Here is an 18,202-nt window from a genome sequence, read left to right on the forward strand (position 1 = left end):
ATTTTGTAATTCCAAAAGGTATTTTTTGTCTATATACACATACATAGGATGATCCCCATTATACAGCAATGCTTTCCTCTTACATTTGTCTGTTGTTCATTGTTGCTGTTTGAGATCCCAAGAGGGAAAGGTGCCCCCTGTCTTTTCATTATCCAAAAAGGTTAGGTGCAAAGCCAACAGCGCGCATCACCACAGGAACACCACACCAACAGTGGAGCATGGTGTAGGCATTTTTGCTTCGGGGCTTTAGTTGAGGTGGAGAACATGATGAACAGTTCCAAGTATCAGTCAATGTCGCTTCACAACCTTCAGCCTTATCAGAGGCCTGAAGATGAATTTTACCTTTTCAGCACAATGAGGACACTAAGCATACCTTAAAATCAACAAAAAAAAAAAAATGGTTTTGCCAGAAGTTAACCGGTTTTTGCATGGCCCAACAGGAGCACAGACCTCATCCCATTGAAAAGCTGTGGAGATTTGGCAGATTTGGCACGCTACTGCAAGGAATAGTGGGCAAAGATTGCCAATTCTAGTTGTGACCTGTTGATCTACCAAAAATGACTGAATGTTGCCATAAATTCAAAGGGTACTTCAATTAAGTATTAAATTAAAAGGTGCTTTTATTTATTATCACAGACAGTACCATGCCATACACATACATATGTGTATTGTATTTCAATTGGATCTAATATCGTGAAGCCACCAGTGGTGAAGCAAGGATGGGTCCGGCTCAGATAGGATAATCAGCAACGCCGTTTGCAATTGGCTGACGGTGCCACTTTGACGCTATGCTTTCCAATTGGCGTAAGAGCGGATTTACCTACTGTTGAAGCTTACTGATGGAGTAATGATGAGGCAGTGTCTCTGAGCAATCTCCAGCGCCATCCACGATTGGCCAACAGCATCTCTGTGGGGTCGGTAACCTTAATTGTGAATTCATTAACTTAAATCAAATTATTCATGAGGGATATTGTGCCTCAAGGTTTGGCTAAATCATCAAAAGAGGGCTGCCCTATGAAATTTATAATTTTTGGCACTGTTGGGCATTATTATTAATAATTTTAAATATTTTAATATAATTAATAAAGGTTACATAAAATACTATCATTACGATTGGGGAAATCTCTTTCTATTTGTTAGTCAGTGTGGTGCTTCTATTATTTTACTTATTTATTTAATCATCATTTTAGTTTAACTTTTTTCCCACTTGAAAAGATTTCAGTTTGTTTTTTAATTAAATTGTACGGATTATAGGCGACACTGAAAAGTGTAAAAAGTTCTGAAATTATTTTTCTTGGCAAGATTTTTTTTACATAACAAAAACCTGTCATTTTAACTTTGTGTCTCTATAGTCTAAGAGTGTATTTATAGTGCAAAAGTAGTATGAGACCTTTCCTTCACCTCCAGCAGCGCTGAGGACAGGCCAACTGGGGGTGGTGCTGTACCAGTCTCCTCTGCAGCAGGCTGGAATTCTGCAGCCAGGCTTTACATCACGTGGCCTGTGGTTTGGGCAGCATGAATTAGGCTACGTTCACACATCAGGTTTTTTTTTCTATCACGCACAATCCGGAAAAAAACGGATAAACCGGATCTGGCGCCGGATCCGTTTTATCCCCATTGATTTGTATTAGCGCCGGATTGTGCCTGATTGCCTTGTGTTGCATCCGGCTTGTGACTGATCCGGCGTAATTACTCAATGTGGCTGGATGGAACATCTCATTGAACGTTTTTGGTCTCTGTAAAAAAAAAAACCTATCGTGCCGGATCTGGTGCAATATGGTGTGATTTACAATGGAAGCCTATGGATGCCAGATCCTGCGCGATGCGGCAAAAAACGGATCCGGCCGTCAGATCAGGTATACCGAATCCATCAAGAAAAAGGATCAGGCGCATCCGTTTTTGCATATTCTGCGCCGGATCCGTTACATCAGGCGCACGCCGTATTGTGCCTGATGCCAAAAAACAGATGTGTGAACGTAGCCTTAGCGGACAGGTTCTCTTTGCAGTCAGATTAGGCCTGGTTACACTAAAGAGAATCCATGTGCAATGTGCCACTAATAATGAGCACACATGCACACCACTGCTCGTTATTAGATTGAGCATTGAGGTTTTTGGCCACGACTCGAATACCGAGTATAATGGAAGTCAAAGGGAAGCTCAGATGCTCAAAGATCGATCAATCTGGCCAAACAGCATGCTTGCTCATCACTAGCCACCACCTGAACACTAAACTAGGCTTAACGACGTATTAATTCACAGTTTAAATACAAAACACCCCCGTTTATATACATAACCTGTATTAAATCAACTACTTGGACAACCTCTAACTCATTCCCTTTGTTCGGCCCCGTGAAAACAAATCAGCCTATACTCACCGCCAGTATGGTTGTTGTGACACGTGAGCCCAGCAACCTAGCAGCGCTGGCTTCCTTGTCCTCACCTTGGGATGGTTCAACAGGAAGTCATAGCAGCGCTCACATCCTGTTTAAATGTCCAAAGGCGGGGAGATAGATTGGGCACGGAGCCCACATGTCAATGTCACGTGGGCCCCAGGATTTGGCTTCAGACTTTGCTGGATCCATGGCTGCACCGGAGGGGAGTATAGGCTTATTTACTTTTACAGGGGCGAACAAGGGGAATGAGTAAAGGTTGTCCAAGTAGGGGACATCCCCCCTTTAAAGATTTAGAAAAGTAGAGGTTTTATCCTTTAGAATCCAATATGGACCTACATCGTGCACTTTCATTTATTGCATATATACATCAGTGGAACTCCCTTGGAGAGCAGATAGGCAATGTAGAAGTAGGTGTTCCTATAGTACAACAGAATTTAATTAAAATGGTTACAAAGTGCTCACCTTTGAATATACTGCTGGATACAATCAAAGCTCCCTTGAGGGCTATCCCTGCCAACATTAGATAGATAGAAAGTGAAGGTTCGCACTTCCGTAGGGCAGTCTGGTCGAGGGATGGTTATTTGCTGAATAGGATATAAACACGGCTTCAGAATTTATGGCAATAAAGCACACATTACATTAATATATGATGCACTGAAAAAATACCCCAAAATAGATAAATAAGAAGTGCAGTTGGTTGAGTCAACCCTTTGTAGGCGGTCTCTCTGAACACCCTTGGTGTCCTGGCCATGCACAGTGCTAAAGATCGGATTTGTTAACACATGATCATCAGTTATGATCCGTTCCCACCGACTTCAATGTTTAGGGGACAGAGGAATGACCATCTGTGTTTTGGATCGGCAAAAAACAAAGTTGTGCAGTTTGGTAATATAAATCTCGTAAAATGCCTTCCATTTGCCTCGCTGTTTAGTCCTATCTACAACTAAAAAAAGCCAAAGTAATGGCTGCTATACCAGAAAGATACTAAGCTGATCCAAAAGACAGAAATTCATACAAGACATATGGATAGAGCATTACGCAACATACCCAAGTGTATGACAAGGGAAGGCAGAAAGAAGCGCAGGGCCGACAGTGAGAAACAGATCAGCGCAGACTATCCAGGGTAAGGCTACTTTCACACATCCGGATTTTTGCTCTGCGGCACAATACGGCGTTCTGCAGAAAAACCGCAACCGGCTTTAGTAACGCCGGTTGCATTTTTTTTTGCATAGACTTACATTAGTGCCGTATTGTGCCGCAGGGGCTTGCGTTCGGTCCGGTTTTTGCCGCATGCGGCAGATTTAGTTAATGCCGCGGCCGGTTCGAACGTTCCCTGCAACGTTTTTTGCTCCGGCAAAAAACACCGCATCGCGCCACATCCGGCCGCTGCGGCGCATTTTTCAATGCATACCTATGGAGGCTGGATGCGGCGCGATGCGAAAAAAACGCATCCGGTCGCCGCATGCGTTTTTTTCCACTGCGCATGCTCAGTAGCATGCCGCAACCGGAAAAAAACGGACGGGCCGCATGTAAAAACTTATGCAACGGATGCGGTGTTTTCGCCGCATCCGTTGCATAGTTTTCACAGCCAGATTGAGCCGCAGAGCTCAAACCGGATGTGTGAAAGTAGCCTAACCCAGTGCAAGATGCACAGATACACTGCTCAGTACTAATGTGTACATTCACTTCAATGGAGGAAGAAAAAAAGAATCCCTCCGTACTATAGATAACAATCCTAAAATACAAAAAAGAAACTAAAAATCATCCGCAGATGTAGACTTGTTTAAGACTATAAAACAATTCTAGAATTCTTTCTATTAAAGGGAATCTGTCACCAGGTATTTGCCACCTAATCTGAGAGCAGCATAACGTACGGGGTTACTGGGCTGATTAGTGTAGTTTTGAAAAGAAAAAAAAAAAATCACTGATTAATCAGCAGTACATTATCATTACAGGACTACTTGTCCTGCTCCCAGGTAGTCCAGCATATTTATGAGCTCTGTATAACTGCTAGATCTGCAGCAGAGAAAACATTGATTTTATCAAAATGACAGCAAACAGCTCAGTAAGTGACACATCACTGGAGTCAGGGTCTCTGTATCTACATTATACTGCTCTCAGATGGGGGAGCATAAACCTGGGGACAGCTTACCTTTAATGCTCTCATAGTCATTACAGGTAAACTTTACTCTAAAGCAGGTAGACACTATTTTCTAATTTCTGAATAAAATAATTCATGATATAGGGAATATATATTTGCCAATAGTGGTTTATGGAGGGAAAAAAACAAGAAACCTGAATAGTTCTCTTGTGGACTGGAGCCATGCCTCCAGATGCAGCACTGACTGACATTATGGAATGAGCGCCGCCGTCTATCAGTGGCTGCAAATTATTCACCTTCAGGGACAATTTAAATTTACTTCAATGTATTTTGGTATAAAAATTATTTTTTGCTAATGGGTTTCATTAAAAGCTCTTCTTTTTAAAATGAGTCCTAAAAGTGAGAACAACCCCTTTAAACTTCCAGTGAAAAGATTCCACTGTACACAGCAGCGCGTGATTTCCACTCCTTCATACTATCATGTCAGGAGGCAAGGGTGCAATTTTGGTTTGGGTTTTTTTATACGATGGACAGTGAAGGAATTAAGAAAGTTCCATGGTTGAGACAAAACCTGCAAAAGTAATTAGCAATGAAAAAAGAAACAAAAAGTTATTGCAGCCACCAAGGAGACAGCCGGGGGCGGGGGGGGGGGGGGGGGGGCTGGCAATGTGTCACACAGATATCCCACCCATGCCAACAATTTGTCACACACAGCGCTCTGCTGCCCCCAATACACAAGGCAATTACACAATTGACTGATCAATAATGGACAAGGCTGCGGCTGTTTCCACTACTAGGCTGATTATTGGGGAGGTCATCTAATATATAGAGCTGAGTGTATGTATGTGTGAGTGTACGTGTGTATATACGCACAGAGACAACACGCACACACGCAGAGACATACACACAAAGACACAACACACACCCACAGACACACACACACATTACCATATAGAGACACAAACACACGCAGAGACATACACACATAAAGACAACGCGCGCACACACACACACACACACACAGAAAGACACAAAGCGACAAAGACCACAGAAACAAAGAAAGCGACAGACGCACGCACAAACAGACACAAAGATATTCACATGCAGACACACACACAAACACGCACCCACAGAGACACAACACACAAACACATTGCCACGTAGAAAGAGACAGACACGCACAGACATGCACAGAGACATGCGCCCACAGACACACACAGAGACACATACACAGAGACAGGCGCGCACAGAGACAGGCACGCACAGACAGGCAGGCACAGAGACAGGCAGGCACAGAGACAGGCACAGAAACACAGACAGACGCACAAATGCACCCAGACACACACACACGCACAAAAACAAACGCACGCACAGAGACAGGCACGCACAGAGACAGGCACGCACAGAGACAGGCACGCACAGAGACAGGCACGCACAGAGACAGGCACGCACAGAGACACGAAAAGAGACACGCGCGCACAGAAACAGGCACGCACAGAGACAGGCACGCACAGACAGGCAGGCACAGAGACAGGCAGGCACAGAGACAGGCAGGCACAGAGACAGGCACGCACAGAGACAGGCAGGCACAGAGACAGGCAGGCACAGAGACAGGCACGCACAGAGACAGGCACGCACAGAGACAGGCACGCACAGAGACAGGCACGCACAGAGACAGGCACGCACAGAGACAGGCACGCACAGAGACAGGCACGCACAGAGACAGGCACGCACAGAGACAGGCACAGAGACAGGCACGCACAGACAGGCACAGAGACATGCGCCCACAGACACGCACAGAGACAGGCACACACAGAGACAGGCACGCACAGAGACAGGCACGCACAGAGACAGGCACGCACAGAGACAGGCACGCACAGAGACAGGCACGCACAGAGACAGGCACGCACAGAGACAGGCACGCACAGAGACAAGCACGCACAGAGACAGGCACGCACAGAGACAGGCACGCACAGACACGCACAGAGACACGCGCACAGAGACAGGCGCGCACAGAGACATGCGCCCACAGACACGCACAGAGACACACGCACAGAGACAGGCACGCACAGAGACACACGCACAGAGACAGACACGCACAGAGACAGACACGCACAGAGACAGACACGCACAGAGACACACGCACAGAGACAGACACGCACAGAGACAGGCACGCACAGAGACAGGCACGCACAGAGACAGGCACGCACAGAGACAGGCACAGAGAGAGGCACGCACAGACACGCATCCACAGACACGCACAAAAACACACACAAAGATACAGACACATGCACAGACTCACAAACGCAAAAGCACAGAGACACAGGCACGCATAGAGAAATGAACAGAAACACACACACACACACACACACACACACACACACACACACACACACACACACAGACATGCACAGACAATTGCCGACAGCCACGCACAGAGAAACGCATCCAGACACGCACAGAAACAGACACAAAGAGACACACATGCACATTCACCAACGCACAGACAAGTACACGCAAAGACACGCACAGAGACACACACGAACAGAGACAAAAGCACACACAGACACAGGCACGCACAGAGAAGCGAACAGAGACACGAACACACAGAAAGGCACAGACACGCGCCCACAGAGACACGTGCCCACAGACACGCACGCTCAGAGACAGACTCGCAACAGAAACGAACAGACACGCACACACAGGCATGCATAGAGACACGCACACACAGGCATGCATAGAGACACTCGCCCACAGACACGCACAGAGACACATACACACACCGACAAACACAGACGCGCGCACAGAGACAGGCGCGCACAGAGACAGGCGCGCACAGAGACAGGCGCGCACAGAGACAGGCACGCACAGAGACAGGCACGCACAGAGACACGAAAAGAGACACGCGCGCACAGAAACAGGCACGCACAGAGACAGGCACGCACAGACAGGCAGGCACAGAGACAGGCAGGCACAGAGACAGGCAGGCACAGAGACAGGCACGCACAGAGACAGGCAGGCACAGAGACAGGCAGGCACAGAGACAGGCACGCACAGAGACAGGCACGCACAGAGACAGGCACGCACAGAGACAGGCACGCACAGAGACAGGCACGCACAGAGACAGGCACGCACAGAGACAGGCACGCACAGAGACAGGCACGCACAGAGACAGGCACGCACAGAGACAGGCACGCACAGAGACAGGCACGCACAGAGACAGGCACAGAGACAGGCACGCACAGACAGGCACAGAGACATGCGCCCACAGACACGCACAGAGACAGGCACACACAGAGACAGGCACGCACAGAGACAGGCACGCACAGAGACAGGCACGCACAGAGACAGGCACGCACAGAGACAGGCACGCACAGAGACAGGCACGCACAGAGACAGGCACGCACAGAGACAAGCACGCACAGAGACAGGCACGCACAGAGACAGGCACGCACAGACACGCACAGAGACACGCGCACAGAGACAGGCGCGCACAGAGACATGCGCCCACAGACACGCACAGAGACACACGCACAGAGACAGGCACGCACAGAGACACACGCACAGAGACAGACACGCACAGAGACAGACACGCACAGAGACAGACACGCACAGAGACACACGCACAGAGACAGGCACGCACAGAGACAGGCACAGAGAGAGGCACGCACAGACACGCATCCACAGACACGCACAAAAACACACACAAAGATACAGACACATGCACAGACTCACAAACGCAAAAGCACAGAGACACAGGCACGCATAGAGAAATGAACAGAAACACACACACACACACACACACACACACACACACACACACACACACACACACAGACATGCACAGACAATTGCCGACAGCCACGCACAGAGAAACGCATCCAGACACGCACAGAAACAGACACAAAGAGACACACATGCACATTCACCAACGCACAGACAAGTACACGCAAAGACACGCACAGAGACACACACGAACAGAGACAAAAGCACACACAGACACAGGCACGCACAGAGAAGCGAACAGAGACACGAACACACAGAAAGGCACAGACACGCGCCCACAGAGACACGTGCCCACAGACACGCACGCTCAGAGACAGACTCGCAACAGAAACGAACAGACACGCACACACAGGCATGCATAGAGACACGCACACACAGGCATGCATAGAGACACTCGCCCACAGACACGCACAGAGACACATATACACACACCGACAAACACAGACGCGCGCACAGAGACAGGCAGGCACAGAGACAGGCAGGCACAGAGACAGGCAGGCACAGAGACAGGCAGGCACAGAGACAGGCAGGCACAGAGACAGGCACGCACAGAGACAGGCACGCACAGAGACAGGCACGCACAGAGACAGGCACGCACAGAGACACGAAAAGAGACACGCGCGCACAGAAACAGGCACGCACAGACAGGCAGGCACAGAGACAGGCAGGCACAGAGACAGGCAGGCACAGAGACAGGCAGGCACAGAGACAGGCGCGCACAGAGACAGGCGCGCACAGAGACAGGCGCGCACAGAGACAGGCACAGAAACACAGACAGACGCACAAATGCACCCAGACACACACACGCACAAAAACAAACGCACGCACAGAGACAGGCCCGCACAGAGACAGGCCCGCACAGAGACAGGCCCGCACAGAGACAGGCACGCACAGAGACAGGCACGCACAGAGACAGGCACGCACAGAGACAGGCACGCACAGAGACAGGCACGCACAGAGACAGGCACGCACAGAGACAGGCACGCACAGAGACAGGCACAGAGACAGGCACGCACAGACAGGCACAGAGACATGCGCCCACAGACACGCACAGAGACAGGCACACACAGAGACAGGCACGCACAGAGACAGGCACGCACAGAGACAGGCACGCACAGAGACAGGCACGCACAGAGACAGGCACGCACAGAGACAAGCACGCACAGAGACAGGCACGCACAGAGACAGGCACGCACAGACACGCACAGAGACACGCGCACAGAGACAGGCGCGCACAGAGACAGGCGCGCACAGAGACAGGCGCGCACAGAGACAGGCACAGAAACACAGACAGACGCACAAATGCACCCAGACACACACACGCACAAAAACAAACGCACGCACAGAGACAGGCCCGCACAGAGACAGGCCCGCACAGAGACAGGCGCGCACAGAGACAGGCGCGCACAGAGACAGGCGCGCACAGAGACAGGCGCGCACAGAGACAGGCGCGCACAGAGACAGGCGCGCACAGAGACAGGCACGCACAGAGACAGGCACGCACAGAGACAGGCACAGAGAGAGGCACGCACAGAGAGAGGCACGCACAGAGAGAGGCACGCACAGACACGCATCCACAGACACGCACAAAAACACACACAAAGATACAGACACATGCACAGACTCACAAACGCAAAAGCACAGAGACACAGGCACGCATAGAGAAATGAACAGAAACACACACACACACACACACAGACATGCACAGACAATTGCCGACAGCCACGCACAGAGAAACGCATCCAGACACGCACAGAAACAGACACAAAGAGACACACATGCACATTCACCAACGCACAGACAAGTACACGCAAAGACACGCACAGAGACACACACGAACAGAGACAAAAGCACACACAGACACAGGCACGCACAGAGAAGCGAACAGAGACACGAACACACAGAAAGGCACAGACACGCGCCCACAGAGACACGTGCCCACAGACACGCACGCTCAGAGACAGACTCGCAACAGAAACGAACAGACACGCACACACAGGCATGCATAGAGACACGCACACACAGGCATGCATAGAGACACTCGCCCACAGACACGCACAGAGACACATACACACACCGACAAACACAGACGCGCGCACAGAGACAGGCGCGCACAGAGACAGGCGCGCACAGAGACAGGCACGCGCACACAGACATGCACCCACACGCAGACACAGACATGCACCCACACACACGCACAAACACACAGACACACAGAAACAGACACGCACAGAAACTCACCGCAGACACAAACACCTGCACACACAGACATGCACATACAGACACGCACACACAAACGAACAGAAACATGCACACAGATGCGCACAGAGAAAAAAAAGACACGCACACACACAGGCACGCACCGACAAACACAGATGCACGCACAGAGACAGGCACGCACAGAGACAGGCACGCACAGAGACAGGCACGCACAGAGACAGGCACGCACAGAGACAGGCACGAACAGAGACACGAAAAGAGACACGCGCGCACAGAAACAGGCACACACAGAGACAGACACACAGACAGACATGCACCCAGACACACGCAGACACAAACACACGCACACAAACATGCACACAGACACGCACAGAGACACGCGCCCACAGACAGGCGCGCACAGAGAAAGGCACGCACAGAGACACAGACACACAGACGCACAGAGACACGCGCCCACAGACAGGCGCGCACAGAGAAAGGCACGCACAGAGACACAGACACACAGACGCACAGAGACACGTACACGCACAGAGAAAGGCAGGCACAGAGACAGGCACGCACAGAGACAGGCACGCACAGAGACAGGCACAGAGACATGCACCCACAGGCGCGCACAGAGACAGGCGCGCACAGAGACAGGCGCGCACAGAGACAGGCGCGCACAGAGACAGGCGCGCACAGAGACAGGCACGCACAGAGACACGCACAGAGACAGGCACGCACAGAGACAGGCACGCACAGAGACAGGCACGCACAGAGACAGGCACGCACAGAGACAGGCACGCACAGAGACAGGCACGCACAGAGACAGGCACGCACAGAGACAGGCACGCACAGAGACACGAAAATGACACGCGCGCACAGAGACACGAAAATGACACGCGCGCACAGAAACAGGCAGGCACAGAGACAGGCACGCACAGAGACAGGCACGCACAGAGACAGGCACGCACAGAGACAGGCACGCACAGAGACACGAAAAGAGACACGCGCGCACAGAAACAGGCACGCACAGAGACAGGCACGCACAGAGACAGGCACGCACAGAGACAGGCACGCACAGAGACAGGCACGCACAGAGACAGGCACGCACAGAGACAGGCAGGCACAGAGACACAGACAGACGCACAAATGCACCCAGACACACACACGCAGACACACACACACACACGCACAAATACAAACGCACGCACAGAGACAGGCACGCACAGAGACAGGCACGCACAGAGACAGGCACGCACAGACAGGCACGCACAGAGACAGGCACAGAGAGAGGCACGCACAGACACGCATCCACAGACACGCACAAAAACACACACAAAGATACAGACACATGCACAGACTCACAAACGCAAAAGCACAGAGACACAGGCACGCATAGAGAAATGAACAGAAACACACACACACACACACACACACACACACACACACACACACACAGACATGCACAGACAATTGCCGACAGCCACGCACAGAGAAACGCATCCAGACACGCACAGAAACAGACACAAAGACACACATGCACATTCACCAACGCACAGACAAGTACACGCAAAGACACGCACAGAGACACACACGAACAGAGACAAAAGCACACACAGACACAGGCACGCACAGAGAAGCGAACAGAGACACGAACACACAGAAAGGCACAGACACGCGCCCACAGAGACACGTGCCCACAGACACGCACGCTCAGAGACAGACTCGCAACAGAAACGAACAGACACGCACACACAGGCATGCATAGAGACACGCACACACAGGCATGCATAGAGACACTCGCTCACAGACACGCACAGAGACACATATACACACACACACACACACCGACAAACACAGACGCGCGCACAGAGACAGGCGCGCACAGAGACAGGCGCGCACAGAGACAGGCGCGCACAGAGACAGGCACGCGCACACAGACATGCACCCACACGCAGACACAGACATGCACCCACACACACGCACAAACACACAGACACACAGAAACAGACACGCACAGAAACTCACCGCAGACACAAACACCTGCACACACAGACATGCACATGCAGACACGCACACACAAACGAACAGAAACATGCACACAGACGCGCACAGAGAAAAAAAAGACACACACACACACAGGCACGCACCGACAAACACAGATGCACGCACAGAGACAGGCACGCACAGAGACAGGCACGCACAGAGACACGAAAAGAGACACGCGCGCACAGAAACAGGCACACACAGAGACAGACACACACAGACAGACATGCACCCAGACACACGCAGACACAAACACACGCACACAAACATGCACAGAGATACAGGCACGCACAGAGACACGCACAGAGACACGCACAGAGACACGCACAGAGACACGCACAGAGACACGCGCCCACAGACAGGCGCGCACAGAGACACAGACACACAGACGCACAGAGACACGCGCCCACAGACAGGCGCGCACAGAGAAAGGCACGCACAGAGACACAGACACACAGACGCACAGAGACAAGTACACGCACAGAGAAAGGCAGGCACAGAGACAGGCACGCACAGAGACAGGCACGCACAGAGACAGGCACGCACAGACATGCACAGAGACAGGCACGCACAGACATGCACAGAGACATGCGCCCACAGGCACGCACAGAGACAGGCACGCACAGAGACAGGCACGCACAGAGACAGGCACGCACAGAGACAGGCACGCACAGAGACATGTGCCCACAGGCACGCACAGAGAGAGGCACGCACAGAGAGAGGCACGCACAGAGACAGGCACGCACAGAGACAGGCACGCACAGAGACAGGCACGCACAGAGACAGGCACGCACAGAGACAGGCACGCACAGAGACAGGCACGCACAGAGACAGGCACGCACAGAGACAGGCACAGAGACATGCGCCCACAGACACGCACAGAGACACATACACAGAGAGTGGCACGCACAGAGACAGGCACGCACAGAGACAGGCACGCACAGAGACAGGCACGCACAGAGACAGGCACGCACAGAGACAGGCACGCACAGAGACAGGCACGCACAGAAACAGGCACGCACAGACAGACATGCACCCAGACACACGCAGACACAAACACACGCACACAAACATGCACACACAAACATGCACAGAGATACAGGCGCGCACAGAGACAGGCGCGCACAGAGAATGGCACGCACAGAGAATGGCACGCACAGAGACAGGCACGCACAGAGACAGGCACGCGCACACAGACATGCACCCACACGCAGACACAGACATGCACCCACACACACGCACAAACACACAGACACACAGAAACAGACACGCACAGAAACTCACCGCAGACACAAACACCTGCACACACAGACATGCACATGCAGACACGCACACACAAACGAACAGAAACATGCACACAGACGCGCACAGAGAAAAAAAAGACACGCACACACACAGGCACGCACCGACAAACACAGATGCACGCACAGAGACAGGCACGCACAGAGACAGGCACGAACAGAGACACGAAAAGAGACACGCGCGCACAGAAACAGGCACACACATAGACAGACACACACAGACAGACATGCACCCAGAGACAGGCAGACACAAACACACGCACACAAACACGCACACACAAACATGCACACACAAACATGCACAGAGATACAGGCACGCACAGAGACACGCACAGAGACACGCACAGAGACACAGGCACGCACAGAGACACGCACAGAGACACAGGCACGCACAGAGACACGCACAGAGACACGCACAGAGACACGCACAGAGACACGCGCCCACAGACAGGCGCGCACAGAGAAAGGCACGCACAGAGACAGGCACGCACAGAGACAGGCACGCACAGAGACAGGCACGCACAGAGACAGGCACGCACGGAGACAGGCACGCACAGAGACAGGCACGCACAGAGACAGGCACGCACAGAGACAGGCACGCACAGAGACAGGCACGCACAGAGACAGGCACGCACAGAGACAGGCACGCACAGAGACAGGCACGCACAGAGACAGGCACGCACAGAGACAGGCACGCACAGAGACAGGCACGCACAGAGACAGGCACGCACAGAGACAGGCACGCACAGAGACAGGCACGCACAGAGACAGGCACGCACAGAGACAGGCACGCACAGAGACAGGCACGCACAGAGACAGGCACGCACAGAGACAGGCACGCACAGAGACAGGCACGCACAGAGACAGGCACGCACAGAGACAGGCACGCACAGAGACAGGCACGCACAGAGACAGGCGCCCACAGACACGCACAGAGACACACGCACAGAGACAGGCACGCACAGAGACAGGCACGCACAGAGACAGGCACGCACAGAGACAGGCACGCACAGAGACAGGCACGCACAGACCACGCATCCACAGACACGCACAAAAACACACACACAAAGATACAGACACATGCACAGACTCACAAACGCAAAAGCACAGAGACACAGGCACGCATAGAGAAATGAACAGAAACACACACACACACACACACACACACACACACACACACACACACACACACACACACACACACACATGCACAGACAATTGCCGACAGACACGCACAGAGAAACGCATCCAGACACGCACAGAAACAGACACAAAGAGACACACATGCACATTCACCAACGCACAGACAAGTACACGCAAAGACACGCACAGAGACACACACGAACAGAGACAAAAGCACACACAGAGACACAGGCACGCACAGAGAAGCGAACAGAGACACGAACACACAGAAAGGCACAGACACGCGCCCACAGAGACACGTGCCCACAGACACGCACGCTCAGAGACAGACTCGCACAGAAACGAACAGACACGCACACACAGGCATGCATAGAGACACGCACACACAGGCATGCATAGAGACACTCGCCCACAGACACGCACAGAGACACATATACACACACCGACAAACACAGACGCGCGCACAGAGACAGGCGCGCACAGAGACAGGCGCGCACAGAGACAGGCGCGCACAGAGACAGGCACGCGCACACAGACATGCACCCACACGCAGACACAGACATGCACCCACACACACGCACAAACACACAGACACACAGAAACAGACACGCACAGAAACTCACCGCAGACACAAACACCTGCACACACAGACATGCACATGCAGACACGCACACACAAACGAACAGAAACATGCACACAGACGCGCACAGAGAAAAAAAAGACACGCACACACACAGGCACGCACCGACAAACACAGATGCACGCACAGAGACAGGCACGCACAGAGACAGGCACGCACAGAGACACAAACACAGACCAGACATGCACCCAGACACACGCAGGCACAAACACACGCACACAAACATGCACACACAAACATGCACACACAAACATGCACACACAAACATGCACACACAAACATGCACAGAGATACAGGCACGCACAGAGACACGCACAGAGACACGCACAGAGACACAGGCACGCACAAAGACACGCACAGAGACACGCACAGAGACACGCACAGAGACACGCACAGAGACACGCACAGAGACACGCACAGACTCGCACACACAGACACAAACACTCGTAAACACAGACATGCACAGACAACATGCATCCACAAGCACGCACAGAACCAGACAAAGATACAAAGACACAGACACATGCACAGACTCACAAACGCACAGAGACAGGCGCGCACAGAGACAGACACACAGACAGACATGCACCCAGACACACACAGACACAAACACACGCACACAAACATGCACAGAGATACAAGCACGCACAGAGACACGCACAGAGACACGCGCCCACAGAGACACAGACACATGCACAGACTCACAAACGCACAGAGACAGGCGCGCACAGATACAGGCGCGCACAGAGATACAGGCGCGCACAGAGATACAGGCGCGCACAGAGATACAGGCGCGCACAGAGATACAGGCGCGCACAGAGATACAGGCGCGCACAGAGATACAGGCGCGCACAGAGATACAGGCGCGCACAGAGATACAGGCGCGCACAGAGATACAGGCGCGCACAGAGATACAGGCGCGCACAGAGATACAGGCGCGCACAGAGATACAGGCGCGCACAGAGATACAGGCACGCACAGAGGCAGGCAAACAGGCGCGCACAGAGACAGGCGCGCACCGACACACACAGACAGGCAGGCACAGAGAGACAGACACAGACACACAGACTCACACACAGGCACAGAGACAGGCAGGCACAGAGACAGGCAGGCACAGAGACAGGCAGGCACAGAGACAGGCAGGCACAGAGACAGGCAGGCACAGAGACAGGCAGGCACAAACAGAGACACAAAAAGAGACACGCGCGCACAGAAACAGGCACGCACAGAGACAGACACACAGACAGACATGCACCCAGACACATGCAGACACAAACACACGCACACAAACATGCACACACAAATATGCACAGAGATACAGGCACGCACAAAGACACGCACAGAGACACGCGCCCACAAAGACACAGACACACAGACAAACACTCGTAAACACAGACACGTACATGCAGACACACGCACAGACAACACGCATCCACAAGCACGCACAGAAACAGACACAAAGATACAAAGACACAGACACATGCACAGACTCACAAACGCACAGAGACACGTACACGCACAGAGAAAGGCGTGCACTGACAAGCACAGAGACAGGCAGGCACAGAGACAGGCAGGCACAGAGACAGGCAGGCACAGAGACAGGCACGCACAGAGACAGGCACGCACAGAGACAGGCACGCACAGAAACACAGAGAGACAGACACACACGCAGACACACACACACACGCACATGAAGAAACGCACACACAGACATGCACAGAGATACAGGCACGCACAGAGACAGGCAGGCACACAGGCGCGCACAGAGACAGGCGCGCACCGACACACACAGACGCACAGACTCGCACACACAGACACAGAAACACTCGTAAACACAGACGTGCACATGCAGACACACGCAGAGACACAACACGCATCCACAAGCACGCACAGAAACAGACACAAAGATACAAAGACAGACACATGCACAGACTCACAAACGTACAGAGACACGTACATGCACAGAGAAAGGCGTGCACTGACAAACACAGACGCACGCACAGAGACATGAACAGAGAGACGCGCGCACAGACAGGCGCGCACAGAGACAGGAACAGAAACACAGAGACAGACATGCACAGACACACACACACACACACAAACACTCAAACAGATATGCACAGAGATACGGGCACGCACAGAGATACAGGCACGCACAGAGACAGGCGCGCACCGACACACACAGACAGGCAGGCACAGAGAGACAGACACAGACACACAGACTCACACACAGGCACAGAGACAGGCAGGCACAGAGACAGGCAGGCACAGAGACAGGCAGGCACAGAGACAGGCAGGCACAGAGACAGGCAGGCACAGAGACAGGCAGGCACAGAGACAGGCAGGCACAGAGACAGGCACGCACAGAGACAGGCACGCACAGAGACAGGCACGCACAGAGACAGGCACGCACAGAGACAGGCACGCACAGAGACAGGCACGCACAGAGACAGGCACGCACAGAAACACAGAGAGACAGACACACAAATGCACCCAGACACACACGCAGACACACACACACATGAAGAAACGCACACACAGACATGCACAGAGATACAGGCACGCACAGAGACAGGCAGGCACACAGGCG

General features: G+C 52.6%; 1 protein-coding gene across 1 annotated transcript in view; it reads right to left on the minus strand.

Moving 5' to 3' along the window:
* Window positions 1–18,202, minus strand: part of ELL (elongation factor for RNA polymerase II) — a 110,564-nt gene that overhangs the window by 51,037 nt on the left and 41,325 nt on the right. The window contains exon 3 of the mRNA XM_075337853.1: window positions 2,856–2,977. Within this exon, the coding sequence (XP_075193968.1) occupies window positions 2,856–2,977 (122 nt within the window). The remainder of the gene's footprint in view (window positions 1–2,855; window positions 2,978–18,202) is intronic.

The sequence above is a fragment of the Anomaloglossus baeobatrachus genome, chromosome 1, assembly GCF_048569485.1.
Source record: "Anomaloglossus baeobatrachus isolate aAnoBae1 chromosome 1, aAnoBae1.hap1, whole genome shotgun sequence".
NCBI classification, from domain to species: Eukaryota; Metazoa; Chordata; class Amphibia; order Anura; family Aromobatidae; genus Anomaloglossus; species Anomaloglossus baeobatrachus.